The sequence below is a fragment of the Cydia amplana genome, chromosome Z (assembly GCF_948474715.1).
Source record: "Cydia amplana chromosome Z, ilCydAmpl1.1, whole genome shotgun sequence".
NCBI lineage: Eukaryota > Metazoa > Arthropoda > Insecta > Lepidoptera > Tortricidae > Cydia > Cydia amplana.
This window is the reverse complement of record NC_086096.1, coordinates 13,202,813-13,223,703: the sequence shown is the minus strand read 5'-3', so window position 1 is coordinate 13,223,703 and position 20,891 is coordinate 13,202,813. Positions and strand designations below refer to the sequence as shown.

General features: G+C 36.9%; 1 protein-coding gene across 1 annotated transcript in view; it reads left to right on the top strand.

Annotated features, from left to right (window-relative positions):
- Window positions 1-20,891, top strand: part of LOC134661163 (epithelial discoidin domain-containing receptor 1-like) — a 165,902-nt gene that overhangs the window by 71,169 nt on the left and 73,842 nt on the right. Inside the window, exon 3 of the mRNA XM_063517119.1 lies at window positions 14,646-14,915. Coding sequence (XP_063373189.1) covers window positions 14,651-14,915 — 265 coding nt within the window. The 5' untranslated portion in view covers window positions 14,646-14,650. The remainder of the gene's footprint in view (window positions 1-14,645; window positions 14,916-20,891) is intronic.

Below are 20,891 nucleotides of genomic sequence, written 5' to 3'. Positions count from 1 at the left end.
CACATCCAGATTAAATAAAGTTAATCATCCCCTCTACTACCCATATTGCTCATATATGTTTAATGCGGGCGGTGAGAAATACGCACTTAGATCCTGCTATTTTAACATAAACTGTGAATGGTTTGTATTATTCTAAACTATAAGTAATTAACTTTGTTAAGTTTATGACACTATTGAAAATCCCTGTCGTAACAGGAGTATGTTTGTTGAATAAGCCGAGCATATTACAATTACCATAAGCAAGTAAAGGGCAACAACTCCGCCATTAGAGCGTGCAATATCTCCTTTCACAATATAATAGCGTCGGGTATAGCTGAACAAAGCTTCATTATGCGTTTAGGTCATTAAATAAATTAATGAATACGACGAAAGGGTTTTTGGCACGCGCTTCCTTGATGGGTGTCATCATATTGATGGCGCTAACATTTTGTCGCTGTCCTGGTGACGTGGCGAGTCTGCGGATTACTACGTGAGCCATACCATTAAGATATAAGCCTATACGCAGGAATATATAACTGGGAAATGTAATTTTCACCACGAAAATGTAATGCAATTTTTCGTTATAATAGGTACTCGATACTCGTAGATAAATGGATAACGTTGATACAGTAGTTCTACTATAACACGTACCTACCTCTATTTCGAGATTGTGTAATTTACTAGGCACAGAAGAAAAATATGTCCATAGAGTAGTTTCATTGCACGAGTATCAATCGTATACATTATATAACTTAAAATCATTTTTATTTGCGTGATTATTACATAAGTACAACATATACCCAAAACAAAAAATATTTTTCCAATTCGCAATATAAAATCTACAGCAAAAGTGAAATTAGTCATAATGAAATGTTAAGGTCTCGCTCGTCTTAGAAACGGATGGAGTTGAGTGAGGTCGGCGGAGCTGTTGTTGATTAATATGCAGATTGGTAGTTAGTGCGGGGCCGAAGTTCGGTGCAGCGCAGCAGTTCAGCGGTGTCATATTGTATGATTAACCCGGAACCGAGTCCCGGCCTTCCCGGCCCGCCCTTGTTACGAACACAACTTCTGGAAACTTCCGAGAAAGAATATTAACTTGAGTGCGGTGATACTTCACTTAATACTTCATTTGGTATTTACATATGATTATCCGTCTATATTATTTTCATATATTTTATCGTCAATTTATGAATTTTAGGATATAATATCTAGTACTCACAATACCTAGTTTATTTTAATAAAGATAGGTAATTTTGTATTAAGCAAGATAAGTAGGTAACTTGTGTGTTCGTCCGAACTGTACAGTTTTCTCTCCTGTGGGCAATAGTTAACAGCTTGTAGGCAGGTGTGATTTTATCATACTTATCCAAATTTTTATTTGTATCGTAGCGTTCTATCCGTAGCTTATCCAAATTTTTATTTGTACCGTAGCTTTCCATCCGTAGCTTATCCAAATTTTTATTTGTAGTACCTTATCATGTGGATAAGAGTTAAATAAAAAAATTAACCTTCATAGCCCTTAACTTTTGGGTATGTCTACAGGAAAAACGCGAACACGGTTTTGTGTTTGACCCACGTACCTAATGAACAAACGCAGTATAATAGGTGACAAAACGAAGTGATTCTATCAACGAAATAACCTCAACCAGATTATAGTAATTAGTCTTCCTAGAAAAAACTGGGGTTTAATTAGGTAATTTTGTAAGCAGTGTTTGTTTTTTGTTTTTAACATATTTCTGATGGCGAAACGCTATACACACGCATATACAGGGAGTTTCCTGGAACAGGAGCAATAAATTAAACTGTAGGCTATACTCCTCAAAGTGACCAACTTTTGTTAAACAACTTTTAAAAATTATGAATCCTTTAGACTTCCTCTTTTTCATACAAAATAAATATTTCCTTCAATGTACGCTGACATCAGTGTGTTTGACGTTGCTTGTCACGCTTTAAACATAACAAAAATTTGCAATACATTGCGACTTAGAATAAACTTTAAAGTGTAATAAAAATCAAAACATAAGTTATTTTTAAAAGTTGCTGAACTAAGGTTGGTCAGTTTCAGGAGTATAGCCTACAGTTTATTGCTCCTGTTACAGGAAACACCCTGTATATCTAGGTATTTAGTACATATATTTTTCATAATCATAATATAGATATGTATCAACGGCTCTAAAAGTCCGAATGTAAATTAAATATTGAATAAGCTTTTAGCTAACGCAAATTCTCAAAATAACTCCAGGGAGCCTAGGAGCAACATACTTAAACAGAATGCATTCGCAGATATGAAGCCAGGATCGAGATAGATGGCCTTTGATTCTCCGAGTCAAACTGAAACACATATGGATTATCTGTCGATGCAACATCCAGAAGATATGCAGCATTAAAATAAAACTCGTCTATGTTTCGTAGAAAAAAAATAACTAAAGTATGTTTCAAAGACTGAACTCTCAGTACTTAACCAATATATTTTTATACCCTTTGTTTGGTAAAAAAGCGCAGGCAATATAAAATATAGATAGGTATATAATTTAAATGCTAAAACCAACTCAATATGTCGTAAAAAACGAATGAACACATCCCCTCGATACAAGGCTCAGTGTAACTTCCTGAGTGAGAACATTTCGTGCCTCCGAGTGGGGCCTGCATTAGCATGCCGAGACACCTGCACCGCGTTATACCGCGTAAGTAAAAACCCATGTACCACTCACGTCCTGCGCCGACCGCTCGGCAAAAATGAGGAAACTTCACGAAAATACCCGAAACCTGCGCTCATGTAAGTGTCTCATAAACACGAGTGCTTCCCCTTCCTAAGCATTGGCACACGTTAGGTACAAAATACGTCTTCAATTGTCCCTTTTAAATTTAGAATTATCGGTAAATAAATTCCCTGTGGAGTTATAACTTATAACAAACAAAAATCGAATTCCAGGAAATGATAACGGCCCGCCTCTATACTCGTACAGTGATGGCAAGTTCAGCAGGCAAAGAAACAATGGCCGCGTTCAAATACAATAAACAAGAGGAGCATAAAATCCGTTTCCTAGCAGGAGCGGAATGGCCTCCAGGCTGTTAGCATTCTCGCTACATCGCTTTTCAAAGCGTTAAACACCGAGAGGGGATTTTTTAAAACACTGTGTCAATCTTTCGTGTTCGGTGAAATGGAACTAATTCTACTGTTATTCAGATTCAAATATTCTGCAGACAGACAGACATTGGTTTATTTTTTTATTTTAGAGATATAAATAGTTTTGTTTCCTGTCTTAAAATCATAGACGTAGGTATTATTTTATATAGTCCGTTCGGGAGCGCCCGTGAGGGAGAGAACATACGCAATGCAACGAAATTAAAAACACGTTTTAAGATTCCTGACAACATACCAACCATAAACCATACTAAATTCATGGAGGGAAATAAAAAAAGTGAGACTGTGACAAGGGCAAACAATAATAACGCTTTCTCTGCTACTCCTACTAAAATATACATTAGAAATTTAGAATATCCCGTTCGGTCATTTTTCCCCGCCGCTCATAACTGATCCAGCTACGAGTAAATACTAGATTCATGCTGAAAATACTTAATTACATTTTTAAATTGAATAATCGTGTTTAAACTTACACATTAAAAAAAAAATATGTTTGCTTGCAATTTCTTAACGATTTAGCGCCGAATAAGAAGGTAATAATACACATTATTACTTGGTACAAGGTACACATTATTACCTTGTTATTGTTAATGTTTAAATTAAATAAGACAACTCCATTCTCCTCTCTCTTCTAAATCCGTACAAAACCAAAATGTGAGCAAAAAGCCTTAACATGTGAGACAGCGCCTGACATATTGTAACGCGTATAAAATTACGGATTGATCTGAGCACGCAGATTGTAGCTCGCAATAACAACAAATTTTCCATTTCCGATCGAATCCAGCAGCTCCAGGAACGTCACACGTCGGCGTCGCAGTCGCGGATGCCATTCCGACAACGTACAACAAAATTAGGTTACCATTTCCCTCTAGCTTGCTCTAAAATTCCTCTCCGATTTCGTGGATAATTCTTGAGAATTCGACGCAGAATTGACGTACGGAAATGTGACAGGCTTCTGACATTCAGAGCTGTCACCGGTAACTTTAGTACCATAAATTCATAAAGTCCGATTAAATGTATTTTGTTCTCAATAGAGTGTTAAAGTAGACGGGCAAAAAAAACACCGTGTATGTATGATTGGAGTGCCATCTACCTGTGGTATGTCTTTATTTATTCAAGATCCTTTTTCTTCTTCTCTTCTTTTGTTTACTGCGGGATTAGAGTAAGTAGGTGACCATGCAGCGAATCTGCACAAAGATTAAAAATGGCTGTAGTTTAAAGTGTAACCAAGATGTTTAGACAGGTACACGGGCTCTGTATTCATTGGTTTTGAACCCACATCAGAGTAAAGTTGACGCAGTGGGCCCTTAATTACATAGAGGGTCAGTCCTTTTTAGTAACCTTAGTGAAGACCATCTCAAAGTTTGTTAACCGCTAATGTTGGAATTTATATTGCAGTAGGTCCCAAGTTAGAATTGCTACCCGAAAAGATTTAGTACATTTATGCTATGCTAATTATAATGATCCACTAAATATTCTGAAGATATCGTTTCGAATAAAAAACTCTCAGAGTAAGTGGCGGTTTGTGCGATTTGAGAAACATTTTGCAATTGGTGAAAAAATACGTATATAGCATTTATAGGTCTACCAACTCAGGTAGTAGGCTTATTGAGTATTGAGACCAAAATAAATTTACATATTATTTAGGTACATCTTTGGTATTCTTTATTTACTTAACATAATGCAAATTAGTTTATTGCAGCCAAGCCTTGAACCAGTCCGTAGCCTAGTATAATAAACGTATAATATCCTATATTTGTTTATACAGTACCTCTTTAATAACAGTTTTGATGTTTCCCGTTGTTTAATTACGTGCGTAGCGGGCGACATACCTGAAACATTATTCAGGAACCCAGGGGACGCATTGACCAGAAAGAATACAGCCACCTGCCACTTAACAAATATATTTTCTTTTCATCCAAGTATATGTAAGTATAACTGTTTTGGTAACTTCGCCGCTTTTTTGCAATAAATAGAATGCATTGCCGATTACGATATTCTTATTTCAATTAATAGGTAAATCTAACGGTTTGTTTTTTTAAAGCAGTACCTATTGTTTTTGATTCGCACCTAATCGTCTACAATCGTCTTATTTCATATTCTACTATTTATAGGTAGCTGCCACTATATTACTAGCTGTTCCTGCGGCTCCGCCCATGTCTGTGTTGTTAAACCACAAAACAGTTTTGGGAATCATTATTTTATTGGAAAACAATAGGCTAGTTGGGCAACTAGCCCAAAGAATTGTCATCGACTATTACTTTATTTTTTACTAGTGACCCGCCCCGGCTTCGCATGAGTAAACCTTAACAAATTATACACCTAAGCCTTCCTCAAGAATAATTCTATTGTAAGTGAAAACCGTATGAAAATCCGTTCATAGTTTTTGAGTTTGTCGCAAACATACAGACAGACAGACGCGGCGGGAGACTTTGTTTTATAAGGTGTTAATTAGTGAAATCCGCTCCCTTTAGTAAGGGAGGGAGAACGATACAGACCACCGAAACGCAAGCGGTCGAAGCCGCAGGGAGAGCTAGTATTAATTAATTAAATTAACAATTAAATCCTTCTTGTGATCTCAAAGATAGTTTCAATCAGTGCAGCTATTACATAATATAATATATAGGTATCTGATGAATGTATGTACCCAACGTAATTGAACAGCGACTACTCATACGATATTCAACAAGTACCTTTAATGAATTTGGTGATTAGGCTATTGTGTCATCCTATCAGCATAGGATACCCTTTGACTACTCGGCCACTGCCTTTGCGGCAGCTAGATCTTACTCGGCTGATTAAACTCCTATTAATGCTAAGGCATATATATGGACGTCGGAAACTGGGATGAACTTGGTATGTGGCTCTACATTACGCAGGATATGCCTTTAGACCATTACGTACGGTCTGAGTGATTTGACTTATCGAATTTGCTTATCATGTTGATTAACAGCAGAATATTAATCTAGTTTGTATATGACACCGTAAGATTGTGAACCCGTTAGTTTACAATCTAACGTAGGTTAGGTTAGGTTTGATTATAATCTCCCTGCCGTCAGTCTATAATTTAACTAGCGAGATTATAAAATGACGAGTGTTTACAATTTTACGGTGACATATAAATAACAAACTAACTACAATCGTCTTACGAGTGTGTTTGTGTATTTGTCAATGACATTATATCTTCCAATGTTATGAAAATTTGGATTTACTACTATGTTTTGACCAAGAGATGAATTGAAAATGTTCTTCGTTTATAATAAAACCTTAATTTTTCTTTCTGGATGTTTTTATTGTTTTGTTAAATCTTCCTAATTCAATTTAATTCCATTTTATTTTATATATATTCCAAACATAAATCAGTGAAGATTTTCCGTACCTTATAATGATGCGTAGGGAGGTTTTCGCTATCGAGCAAACATGATTCTTCTTCTTCTTCCTCGCGTTGTCCCGGCATTTTGCCACGGCTCATGGGAGCCTGGGGTCCGCTTGGCAACTAATCCCAGTGATTGGCGTGGGCACTCGTTTCGAGCAAACATGATTGATAAATGATAACCAACATCAGCATCATTTGATGGATCTCACTATCTATCTAAAGATACGTAAATTAAAAGTACGTTTTATTAATAACGTAAACTATAAGACAAAATCTTTGTCAAATAACTTGTTTACTTATTACTTACGCTGCGCTGTCCCGGTTCGTCGGTGACAAAATCCAACTTGCAATGCGTTTTTGCGTTACTACTACTATACACACTTGTATTATATGTACCTCTGTGAAGTGTAATTAGTACTCGTTATATTTTATACTGCACTTCACTGATGGATAAACACCAAAATGAAATTCGTTAAGTTGTGCACGGCTAAAGGTAATGGGTATTAGCATCGGAGCGTTTACATTGAGTATGGCTAGTTGGCCAGTCTGCTCTCCGGAGATTACCATTGATTATCATACATAACGCGATCCATGCTGCTAAAAGAGCTTAGTGCTCCCAAAATGTGAAATAAAATTTGACTAAAATTTAAATTTGTATAAAGGTACACTTTAGAGTACATTAAACATTCAACTTTTTAGGCTGCCTGACTTGTAGTCTAAGATGAGGAAAAATACATTTTGTGAAGTTTAAGTAATTAATTATAAATAGCCATGAACATATTTTTAACGGCAACCCTTTTGGTATACATTACAATACTATATATTGCACGTCTCACACAATTTACAATACATGTACTGATATTGATAGAGGATATGACAATTGAATAGAGGTAACAACAGGCAGTCTTATCGTATCTTGTATTCGAAGCCCACATAGCCAAATATTCCGATTTACGCAAGATTGAGTACATTATTTAATAAAAATTTGTCTTATACTTATATGTAGTTATATATATAGCAGAAGCCTTACGAATGTCAGATGCAGTAAATGTCGTGACATCGCCGACCCCCGCGACCTCAGTATCGCTAGGCTAGGTCTCACCCACACAACCGCACGCGCCGCCGCATCTGAACGTCACCATTTGCATTTTATTGCCAAAGTTTCTGGCCACAGAACGCCTATTTTTATGGTAAACTTATTCAAATGCACGGCGACGTCATAAATCCGGTGAAGGGGTATTCTGGCCTGGAAGCGGAAAACTTTTCGAGTGGCGTATAACGTGATCCGATGTACCTTAGACATATTGTTTGTTTCGGCTGTAACTCTACTCAAGTCTTTTTCTTGATGATATTGAGCTTATATGTATGTAGGTAGGTACAATGAAGTAATCAACAAAGCAACCAGTCGTCCATCAGGAACTCGGCCGAGTCTCACGTCAAGAGGTAATAAAAGGAATAAAGCGCTGTCGATTTTTCTTAGTGAAGAAAATCAATATCCTTCTACTGGAAATTCATTTATCGACCACCTGCTCGCCGTGCTCGATCAAGCGGAGACCAATACAATAGAGCCCGCTCTAATATTTTACAAGACACTTTAAGATTAATTCAATACAAAATATACGTACCCAACGTACCTATATATTCTTTGACGAGTTCTACGTTATTATCCGTGCTTTTAATTATCCTTACTCGTGCACATAAATACCTTACCTACCTTTTCGTGAAAGATACCTTTGAGCTATTATTACATTCCTGTGTATGGCGCTTTACTACGAATCTGCCCGCCCGCGCAGATTGCGAATATTGCGATGTCGTTTATATTTATTTGTATTCAAATGCGTTTCGTGGACAGATATTTAATCTACATAATATACTAAGTACTTACATCGATGATTGCTTACTCCTATGTAATCTTAATATTTATCTTATCATCCCTATAGGTATTATATTTACGTAGGTACTTACATACTTTGATTTTTAGAATAAAGTGCCAAACTTTATTAGATTTTTTTACATGTTAGGTACCGTTATACATAAATACATTTACACCTAGGTACTGCAATTTAAAGATTAATGATAGAATTGGTGATTTTACCATTGTAGTTACCTACATTCTCGTACCACCTATCCCACAGGGGCTCATTCGTCTACGCATTGAGCTCAATGAAGAATGATGCTTGCCCATGAGATACGAAACGATACTCGTGTAAAAAAAACCTACTATTCTGGTGTTAATTAAACTGAATGTGGTCGAAAGAAAAGTGCTATAATAATACATATGACATAATATGGTTTACGGCGTAGTTCGTGACTGGTACCTACTCAGTTAGTCATGCCCGTGTCATCTTCTTTTAAATTAGGATTACCTACTCGATTCACCGTGCTGCTCATTCTTAATGCGTGCTACGGGGAAGTATCTAATTGTAGGTATTTAATAACATAATAATATTTTAATTTATAATAACAAGTTTGAATGTAGGCAACGGCACATTCCTCCTCACACACGGTGGTTTGGATTCCATGTAGTATCCACGCTAGCTTTATTCGTCTTTAAGGTCTCCCTAGTTTAGTACCTACATTAAAATAAAACAAAGTAATTGTGTAAAATACATATCCTTACAGATTCTGATGTATCTAATCATTTCTAAACATGATGAATGATCCGAAACACGGCTACGCACTTTATTTATATCGTCTAAATACTCTAAATTGTTTTATTAAAATAAGATAGTTAAAAGTTGTTATTTAATCTCTGTTTTAATAAATTTCTTGCACAGTTATAAGATATTCGATTCCTATAGTTTGATGTAAAAATATTTAATACCTATACTTAATGCTGGTTCACCTGTTTATTAATTGAAGAATAAGTATAACAATGTGAATATAAAGTTGGATGGCGATGGCGTGCCGATCTCAAAAGCTTCAAAACAACCGATATAGATACCTAGCACAATAGCGAGAACCATCGATCCGGTAAGTTAAAATAATAATTCTCCCCGGCGGAAACAAGTCCGGAGCAAGCTTTTGTGTCGTTACCGATCAGATTCCGTTTAAAAGATCAATGTTCGACTAACTTTAATTAAATTCATTTCGTTATTGAATAAACTAAGTTTGAGCCCCTTGAACGTTTTGTAACGGAAGCACCGAGCAATAATAACTTTGACAGTTATAACACTTATAACCTCCACGTCGCTTAGTTTGACGCGAGTTCGCGGGAAACAAAACTTTGACATGGCATTTATAGTCCGCTGGTAAATCATTTATCACAGATGCATTAACTGCTTGTCTTGTTTCGCGGTTGGCAACTGGTATATATACTAAAAGGGTGGGGTGTTGACAAATATTGAATTATATTATTTTCATCACACTTGCGCTCGAAAAATCTTGTTTCATTCGCCAATATGGCGCAGACTACTTGGTTTGTCATGAGCGTATAATTTCTAGAGCCTCAAGCAAACAAACAAAACCAAGTATTTGGTCAAAAAAAGTAGTTTTCGTAGGGTGTTATGTTTTTATAAGAATTTCCGCAAGTTAGTAAAAAAGCCGGTTTTAATGATTTTTTTTAATTTCAATTTTATTTAAGTAAAGGTTACAGTTAATTTTGAAACAATGTCGAGTCATGCAGAAGAATTATAAAAATCTAAGTGAGTGAAACTGTTGTCGTCTAAACAGAAAGTTTAATTTCGATGATATTATATTGTAGACAATACAACTGTACCTGGCGATGTGTTATTATAGAAGACTGTAATATAATGTGAATCATTTCTCTGCAGGTAGGTACTTACCTACATGTCTGATGAACATTACTTTTATCTCATCATTCAAAGACTTAAAACGAAAAATAAAACAAAGGGAGACCGGGGAACATTATCGATGTGGATCGGAACTTTGTAGGCTTTCAGTACTGCCGTGGTCCGCCGGGAGTTTAGTAGGTAAATACATATATTCCAGCGGGCTGCTTTGCCGCCTACCATAGAAACGTAGTTTAGATTTTGACTAAATACTTAAAACTGTCTAAAACTTAATCGAAAGCAGTGGTTATAAAAATATTTTGTTACAGCGAACTTGTTCAACATTGTCTACCAAGGCAAACAATTTAATGTACTTGGATAAACTGTGATTAAATTCCTGATAACACGCATGTTTTAAGTGTGTTCGCAGTACATTGCGAATACATTCATAATGCACTGAAAAATTAAACTCACTTGACTAAAGGCCGCAAACCGTGACAGAAACCGTACAAAGTTAAAAAATATATGCGCACTATCAGAATTGTTGAAAGGTCGTCACCGCGAAGTCCCAGCCCCTGTCAGCGTCCGCCGTGATCGGGGTAACTACCTACCCAAGAAGTAATTGAGACATTTCACCCAAAAACCTTCAAATACAATAAAACAGAAAAAAGCTTTTACACATACCAAGAACGAGGGGAAGATTATGATAGACATACTGGTGCCCGTTTTAGGTTTGACGGCTCTCTTTACAGCGAAAGTCCATTTAGCTAGTCGGAAAGCAATTCCAGGCCTATGATGAATGTTACACTTTGGCCTGTCGGACATTTATTCTCAGTTCCATGAAAAGGTTTCGATTATGAAATATTTTACCTGACTATATTTCTTTGAAATATATGATTTTGATACCGGTATAAATTATGAATAGACCCCAACATGACTATAAAGTGACATATGGCTCAATTTCTTCTACACTTGCGTATCTACAAGATTCACTGCATAATATACATATTAATGGCGTTATTCATAAACGGCTGCTAACTTAAATCAGTTGATGATCGTCGTTTGTCCCTATCTGTCGTTATGCCATAGAGAGGGAGAAACGATGATCATCAGCTGATTAACTTAGCAGACGTTTATGAATATGGGGGTAAATATATTATAAGTATTTAGAAGAAAAGATATGCATATCATAATGTACAAAAACATGACAAAAACGATAAATAAAAACAACTTAAAATTACAATTAAACGAAATACAAACTCATCATCCTCCTCCTAGCGTTTGTCCCGTACTCCGCTCCGGTCCGCTTTCCTACTTTTCTCCTTCCACTTCGCTCTATCCCGGACATCGGTTTCTGCCAACCCACAGGAGTTTAAATCTTTGGCGATGACATTACGCCACCGCTGCCTTGGTTTGCCCCTCCTGTTCGGGCCTGGTAAGGCAAAGCTAAGGGCTCTGTTGCCTACGTATTCAGGCGGCCTTCTTCTGACATGCCCAAACCACCTCAGCCGACTTTCTTGGAGCTTATCGGCGACGTCTCTCACTCCTAGGCTATCACGGATGTGTTCGTTGCGAACCTTATCAATCCTGGAGACGCCGGACATCCACCTCAGCATCTTCATCTCTGCCACATGGATGGCTTGAACATGTCGCTGGGTCACTGGCCATATTTCGCTGCCATAAGTGAGGACCGGCCTTATGATGGTCTTGTACACGAGGCCTTTCATTTTTATCGGCATTTTACTGTCGCAGGTCACACCAGTCACCTCTCTTCACTTTACTTTTAAACGAAATACTTACAAACTATTGTAAAATAAAACTAAACTAAATCTATAAAGGCCCCTGCGGAAAAGGTCCCTAAGATGCTGGCTGCGTTACCTCGCTGAACTGCCAGACTGCTGCGTTGAGCGAGGCAACTGCCAGCTCTCGGGTCCCCAGTTGCGTCCCTGGGTCTTTGTTAAAGGTCTCCAAGATATGCATTATATTTAAAGAACTGAACTTAAACTGAATCCCACATGCATCAAACAAGTAGGTAATAAATAGGCCGAGTTGAATTATTATTATTAAGCAAAATTGTCCTTAATCTAACAAAGCAAAGACTATGTACAACCTACCTAACTAAGCCGATTCAAAGTACATGGGTATATTACTAAAAATTAAAAATAAATATTTCTCATAATTTCACCAGTTTAGTTTGATGCAACTGCAGGGTTGATATGCCTAATGTAACTAATATGCATTATATTTTGCACATCAGATAACAAGTAACTCGGAATGATCTAATATTATTGACCAAGGATGGTTGCCCAAGAGTCGATATGTACCGACCCCGGTTGCACTCGGCTAGGGTAACAATTACCTACACTACACTATCACCAAAGCTCTTAATTCGTGGGGCGCCACCCTCGCCCCTAACGTCTGTTTATGTAACCTGCCGCGAGACTCTAATAAAACAAAGTGCAGGTGAATTTTTGCCCCTGTACAATCAGCAACACTCTTAACTGTCTGTTGGTGGACCTTATGCCTTTTGTAATAAGGTCCACGGATGGACAGTTAACAGTGTGGGCGATGGTACTTGTGAAAATATGAAAGAACATTGTTCCTCTGATAGCTATGACGCTCTGAATTCTAGTCCCCTGGAATCTCACTGTTGTTGTGCGTATGGTATGCGGACTATTTCTTAATTTTCCACAATAAACAATTCTTCCGTATTACCTGGGCTAAAATAATAAATAAGTAGAGTCCGACCAAGATAATTCTGCAGCGATTTTTATAGCAAAGGTTCAAGTGTTCATAGAAGTTACTCGTTTAAAATAACACTTGCACGTCTGTGCTACAAAAATCACTGTTAGAGTTTTATGGTTTGTTCTGACTCTGGCTACAATGGTTTTACCTCTACTCGAGTTTTTTAAAGCAAGGATAACTTATCTTTGTCACTTTGTTATATTTTTTTTCTACTCCCGTACCTTTATTTGTCATTTAAAAGGTCGTACACACAACTTTAAACCCCTATGTTATAGTTGTCAAGACAAGTCTTTAGTCTATTCCCCAAAAAAGTATTTGTGCATACACGCAGTATCTTTTTGGTACTTTTACGATACTTCGTGTAATCACCACTTAAAAAATATTGTATGAAATACATTGTTGCCAACCTAATTTTAATTGTCATCTCTGACAGATGAGTACTAAGTGCATTGCTGCCAATTTACAATATATTCATTAGGTTCTATAGTAGAAACAATAAAATTGATTCAGAAGTCAGAAACGCGCATGTGACACCCGTAATATAGCAAGATCCATAGACTACGAACACCGCATAGGGATGCTTGTTAGTCTCCATAGGCTACTGTGGCCAAAATCGAGAAAAAAACTATCCAAAATTGTAATTTAACTAAGAGCAAGTACCAGGGCCTCATGAGTTACAAGAAGGTGTCGCTGACCAACCGGCCGTGGGGCGCGGGGCGCGGTTGGCCAAAATCGAGAAAAAAAAACTATCCAAAATTGTAATTTAACTAAGAGCAAGTACCAGGGCCTCATACAAGAGCAAGGGCAAGTGTCAGGGGGTACAAGAAGGTGTCGCTGACCAACCGGCCGTGGGGCGCGGGGCGCGGTGGCCGGGTTTGGTTTGTTTACCTACATATATGTCTAATATGATTCCACTTGTTTAAAATATTAGTATTGTTGAATGAAAACTATTTGTTAAATTTACATTTTATTTCAAAGTAAGTGCTTGGTCGTAGAAAAAGTATTGTATGCAACGTTGTTTAACTGAGTCAAAAAATACTCGTGGCGTCTTTATTAACAATTTTCGGCTTCGCTTCAAATTGTTACTCACGCCACTCGCCTTTTTTGACCCCTCTTAAACAACGGTTGCATAAAATATGTACTATTAACAAACTATCGCATAACTTTTTTACATCCCTTGCATTTGTTTGTCTAGAATTGTTTTCTTCTAAAAAACGCAAGCCCAAGAAGTGTAATATTGAAGTTCAAAGAGCGTTAACTGAAAAAGTTACAAGAGCTAGAGAGTTACCGATTTATTGTATTTTTGGAAGTTAAAAGTTGGGATGACTATAAGGTTAACCCAATTAGATACAAACATAATATACATACAAGCGCTTATTTTATTTACGTTTACGTATACGACCGGGGCGGGGGCTCTTTTAATAAAAACTTGTTACTTGTAATAGTTACATCCAGACCGTTCGAAGATATAAGATTAAATTATTAAAAAATGCGTGTTTTCCCAGAGATAAGACCTAGCTACCTACTTAGATCGATTATTCGTTTTGAAAACTCCCAAATAGCAAATTTAATCGAAATCGTTAGAGCCGTTTCCGAGATCCCCGAAATATATATACAAGAATTGCTTATTTTAACAGCGCGTTGTTAAAATATTTTTTTTTGTTGTCAGGCACGATGTGGCGATTAGCGCCACTAGTGACGCGACTCCTGGTCGTGTCACTGGTGGCGCTCGTGCTCGCGGACGGAGCCGGCAGCACCTCGGTGGCGACGCTGACGCGGGGCCCCGCCCCCCGCCCCACGGTGCCCCTGCCCCGCAAGCAGCGCCCGCGCAAGCGGCGCACCACCACCACCACCACCACCCTCGAGCCGGACGAGGACGAAGATGACGTCACTACGCATCCTACCACCACCACCGTTGATCCTAGGATGTTCGACCACAGTAAGTAGATTATTTAGTAGTAAAAATCATGCCGATACTAAATGCGCCGATTTTTGAAATTCGACCGCTCGATTTCGTGTATTTCGTTCAGTAATATCTCCACTACTACGCATGTAAATTCTACTAATAGAATTGAAAACGAGTGGTCAATACCACTAGATTCCCAATTTCTATCGCTCGTATTTCAAAAATCAGCATTTCGCCGTTTTACACCGATTTTCGAGTGACGAAATCGAGCGACCGAAATTCAAAAATCGGGCCCCTGGGCGCACTCTCCATAGTACGGAAAAAATAACGAAAACTTTATATTTCATGATTACGTCACAGGCCCCGCGCTTCTTGTATGGACCGTTTTTTCTAGTGGTATATGCCACATTTATTTTTGTTTTTTGGTAGTTTCTCGGATACAATAGAATAAATAACAGGTTTATTAGAAACATTTCAATTTCACGGGAAGTAGAATCGATTGACATCTTAAAAAAAAGATGCAAGAAGCTAATTATAACTATTTACTGAAATGTACAACCGCATTTCGGACGTTCCATTGTCGCGTTGTTTTTATTGCTAACCGAACTGAGATTGGGTCAATCTTGAGTCTAGGAGGGTTGGATAGTGACCATTATGTATGAAATATACTATTACCTACATAAGGTTTATTCGGGTAATTCAGGAAATCGGGTAATCCCGAAAATCATTGTAAAATCACTCATATTCCGTTGTAGTAAGAGTCAGCTTGCGGAATTATCCGCCACTATTCGTCATTCGGAAATACCTGAATACACCTTACCTATCTTATTCTGTGATCGCGGTTAATAAGAACATTCGTTTGAATTTAGAAATTATGTACTTTGTGTGCTGTAATCGAGTAACTAAACCTTTTTTTGGGTACCTCTAAATTTGTCCATGAGTATAGTTCTAACCATGGACTCTAATCCAATTAATAGCACAGGTATTTCGTAAAAAAGTGACTAGATTATTAAGCAATTTGAAAGAAGTAGGTACATCGGTTGAGTCCTTATTTGTTATATTTAATGTTACCTGCAAACCACAGGGAGGTTTTGCGCCATAAATCGTGGTATAATTAGGCGCTCGTTAACTCGTACGTGTCTGCCTCATTAACTGATTAATCCCCCAGCGGCCCCGCTCTGAGCAGAAAAATCTAATTATTTCCAACGATATCGGAAGATAATTAACTTGAACACATCCTTTATGATCTTTTCGAGGAAAATCGGTAAGATAATATTTTGTAAAGATTTTTTTAAGATATACACCGCAAACATCCATCCATTTTTGCACTGAAGAGTAAATTAAAAAAAATCGTTAGACTATATTATTTAAATCGCGGGTGGAAGGAACTTTTATATATAGGTAGTTATATAGAATAATAAATTACCTTCTAGCCTATACATGTTCCACCGCTGGGCATACGCCTCCCTCTAAACACGAAAAGGATTCGAATATAGTCTCCACGCTGGCCCAAACCGGATTGGGAACTTCACATACAATGCATCTTTGAATTTATTTCCGATTTTGCGAGTATTCAGATTTTCTCACGATTATTTTCCTTTGCCGAAAAGGTAGTATTAATATTGTGGCTATATAAAATGTTGATAAGAGTTTTATTTAGGTATTTATTTAAGTAATATTATAAATTCGCCCACTCATGCACACCAGTGGTTATTATTAAGAGTTTCCTGTTTCCTACGTGGATTAAGTTTCGGATTAAATTATAGATAAGTAGCACAAAATATACCTATACGTTGTGTATAGGTGTGTAGTAACTATGTACATATTAACATGATTTTCAGACAGAAATATAAAAATATGTTTTATAATTCTCTGAATGAAACAACAGGAGTTCGTAATTGAATTCGTTTCAAATGAAATTAATTAGGAGATGTTTTACTAAGTAATAATTACGTTTAACTTGTTTCTGAACGTGTTCATAATGTATCTCTTTTAGGGTTGTCAACCACATCATTAAATGCTTAAGCTGGCGTTCAAAAACCAACTTCCTGTAGTACAGTAATTTTTATGCACTGTTACCCTAGAAATGTTAATACCTATCATCATCAAAGTCTAAGGCATAATGATGAGTGATGAGTGGTTGATGATGATGAGCCATAGTGTTTTTTTTATTTGCAGCACTATTTCCTATAATCCAAACCTACATCTCAATTTCAACAGATGAGACTGACAACAGGCGTAACTTAACTATATCTAAAGGCCCCTACTTCATAACACCTAAATTAGGCACTTACAATAAAATGGATTAGTCGTATGTAAACCGCGTTTGAATGACTTATTATTCCAATAATGCTGACTACATAATTATTTAAGCTGTGTAGAGAAGATATACGAATGTGCATTTAAAGGAAAAAGTTGAAAAGTTCAAGCTGTCTTTAATCATTTCTTTAGATTTCTTTCCATGTGACTTCGACGGCGCTGGCACTTAACCGGGGGAATTTATATCATTTACAAACTTAAAGCTTCCCTGCTCTTCATTGGAAAGTTTAATTCAGTTTTACTGGAACGGTTTAGGTAATTAAAGACTGGTTTTTTTTGTCCTTTGGTCGTTTGGTACCCTGAAAAAGCTCGGACCGATCAAGATAATTATGTAACTTATTCAGAGTATATTTCACCACTCTTATTTAAAAAATCTACTTTAACACTTGCAATGACACTAAGTTAGCCAACGTTTTCATTTAATAAGACAATAAGTATCATTACGTTTTTTTTTCCTTAAAATACTTATTTAATAATCTGAAGAAAACAATTATTTTGTAATATAAAGAATTGAATTTCCAAATCTTATCAGTACAAGAATATAATTACATACGTGGCTTAATGTTCTATAACCAGAATTCCAGAGCTTGTACAGAGCTCTGGAATCTGTATAATAATAAGGATTTTACTGCCAAGTAAGTCAAATACTAGAGGTCTATCGGCACTGGTTCTTGCGCCTCCCTTCGGCTTGGGGAGAGGGCGTCATTTCACGCCTCTTGAGCGCGTATCGAACCAATATTAGGTTTATTAGATAGATGGGCCGGGCGTGAAAAGCGATTTTTCATTTTTTCCGACTTATCTTCTAAGGCTTGTTTTAAGCCTGGAGGTTATTAAAATAACATCGAAGCGTAAATAAAACTGTGATTCCCTTAAACATATCAGCTCGTCATACAGAGCATTAACACTTTCGACATAACGAGAAAGGTCTGAGGGCCTACCGCGAACCACGTTCGACGTGTTACCTCCCTGTCACACTTACGCACGAATTTACAAGTGCGACGGAGAGGCAACACGTCTAACGTGGTTCGCGGTAGGCCCTCTGAACCGGCACCAGCAATCGGCTGTAATCTAATAAAGCATTTTAATGACTGTATGTATGCTCGTGCACACCCACTTTGTCAGTAGAAAAAGGCGCGAAATTCAATTTTTCTATGGAAGTTCAATCCTTCGCGCATACATTTTTGACCGCCTTTTTGTCTACTGACAAAGTGGATGTGCCAGAGTACAGTTTTGTGCCATTATGCCAGTAACTGGAGCCTTAGACAATGTTTTTCTCCTTATATCGGAATGCGCTGAAAAGATATATATACATATAAGATTTAAATCAAATTTGCTCACTTGCGTTAGACATGCTTCACGCGAATGAACTGGATAGCGAATACTTTTTATGTGCTGGATAAAGTTGCTGATGATGGTTACAACTATTGAATTTGAGACTTATGTATTACCAACACGTTTATTATTAAATAAACAATATTAGGTACCTATACAGCTTTGAAGAAGTAAATGGTTGGAACCTTCCTATAAGGGACAGGCAGAAAAATTGGTCTCTCAAGTCCATTAATTTTATGATGTCTACAGGAAAGTAGCTGAACTCATCCAAAAAAATGTTTAACCCATTTAACAAGCTTTTGATTTCTGCACACATCAAAACAAATATCGCAAACATTAAGTCGAAGTTTTAAACATTATTTTAACAGGACCTTGGCATTGTGCCACTCGAACGTGGTTAAGTAGGACAAATGTTGTTTTCAAGTACCTACCAGTCAGATGATTCACATTTGGCAAACCCATCTAATATTAGAATAATAATTTTGTTCATTTAAAAGTACATACTAGTCAAATAAAATGTACCTACTATTTAACTTTTCTGTGTAGCATCGCCTTTACATAAAATAAATAGCTTTGAGCTAGATTCGGAGAAGCTGTGGTTTTTAAATGTTTATAGAGAAAACGTATAGTCTGCATCTGTTTGTGACCCTTATCGCTGAAAAACAATTTGAAATGTAAACTAAGTTCGACGCTCAATGGCGGCGCGGCCGGGTCGCAACTGGATTATTATTTCGTAAGTTAGCAGCCTTTGTCTCCAGGTCTCCACAGCAGGACTCGGGCTCGTTCAATGCAAAGTCACTCGCTCCATCCGATACTTGATTAAACCGCTACGAGTCTACGAGTTTCAACTGCTAATGCTAAATTACTTTTAATACTAAGTATAGAATTGTTATAATTATAAACGTTATAGGTACAAGATGTATACAAGAATCTTTATATTTATGGCGCTTAGAACTAAAGAAAAATGCTAATTGGTATTAGTGTAACAGAACAAGGTTCCTAAAGTAATGCTATTTAGGTGTAAATGTTTGTCCTATCCAAGAAATACTTCTTATCCATTTATATCGTTCATCTTTTGTAGCTACATACCTACCATGTTAAATGATAGTAATGTTAATCTCCTGCCTCTCTTAGGTAATACACGAGAACGTTTTGAGTAGACTACTCGTGTCGTCCATAATTAGATAAAGATGTTAGTGCAGTTGTTTGTAGGATCAAAGGCACAGGCAAAGGCAAACAGCCTCAACCGCGCCGAGCATCTATTTGGCCTATGATGCACACTAACGCATTGGATATGAGCGTCTCCAAGTGACAGCACAGATTGCTAGCAGTATCTCATTAGCTTCACATAAACTGGTATACATAAACATTTGAGAACAAGGAGTACAATTGAATGACTTTCATACATCACCTACGCATAATCGTTTTGTTTTGCACGGTGAATTTACTCTGAACTATAAAACTAATTTAGTTTAATTTGTGTAATTTAAGAGCAACAATTCGATCATTCATATTTGAACTCATTAAAAAAACATTTAGTCATATTAAAAATCAGAGATAAAACATCTAAACAACAAGTCTAAAACATCACGTTAAATGAAACTTCAAAAGGATATAAATTACAAGGAACAGAGAGAGGTCAGTTTAGTTCAGTAAATAACGTACTCTAAAATTCTGATTTACGAGAGAGGGATGAAAGATTTAGTGCTAGCCCAGAGCAATACTGCTCCTCTCGCACTCCAATAAAAATTGAACTAATTGCCTGGAATCTATTTAAACTTTCCAACAAAAATATCAATTGCTGAATGGAATGGGTTTACCCCGAACAAATCGATGTTTAATATGTAAATGAACACGGGCGTAATATTTGCCAAAAACATCTCTTGTAATTGCGCAATCATACATTAGCATATTGAAAAATACGTTCGTTAGCAATCGCTTAATGTTTCTTTATTTAGATTTAGTTTTGTTACACAACGATCAAAGTGGTCGCTGTGTATACTTTTCTATCGGAATGTTTGGTATCGTCGCCGACGGGACCTTAGGTAGCGAAATTTGTATTTAGATAATATTCGGTAGCATGTGCGTAACTTACTTTCGATGCATCTTAGTGCGAGCGAGAAGTATAGAACGTAAGTTACGCAGACCTTAGCGAATATGTCAGTTTGATACTGCTAAGGTGCCTAGTCGTGGTAAGGTACCAATGTCAATGCTGGTTTTTTTTAATAACTTCACTGGATCATCACATCTTAAATTGTATAGGTGCTGTTAAATGCGAAATATCTGATCTTAAGTAATTAACTTATACTATAGTTACCTACACCAATAATTAAAGTTATGTTTAGTTCGGATGAACAG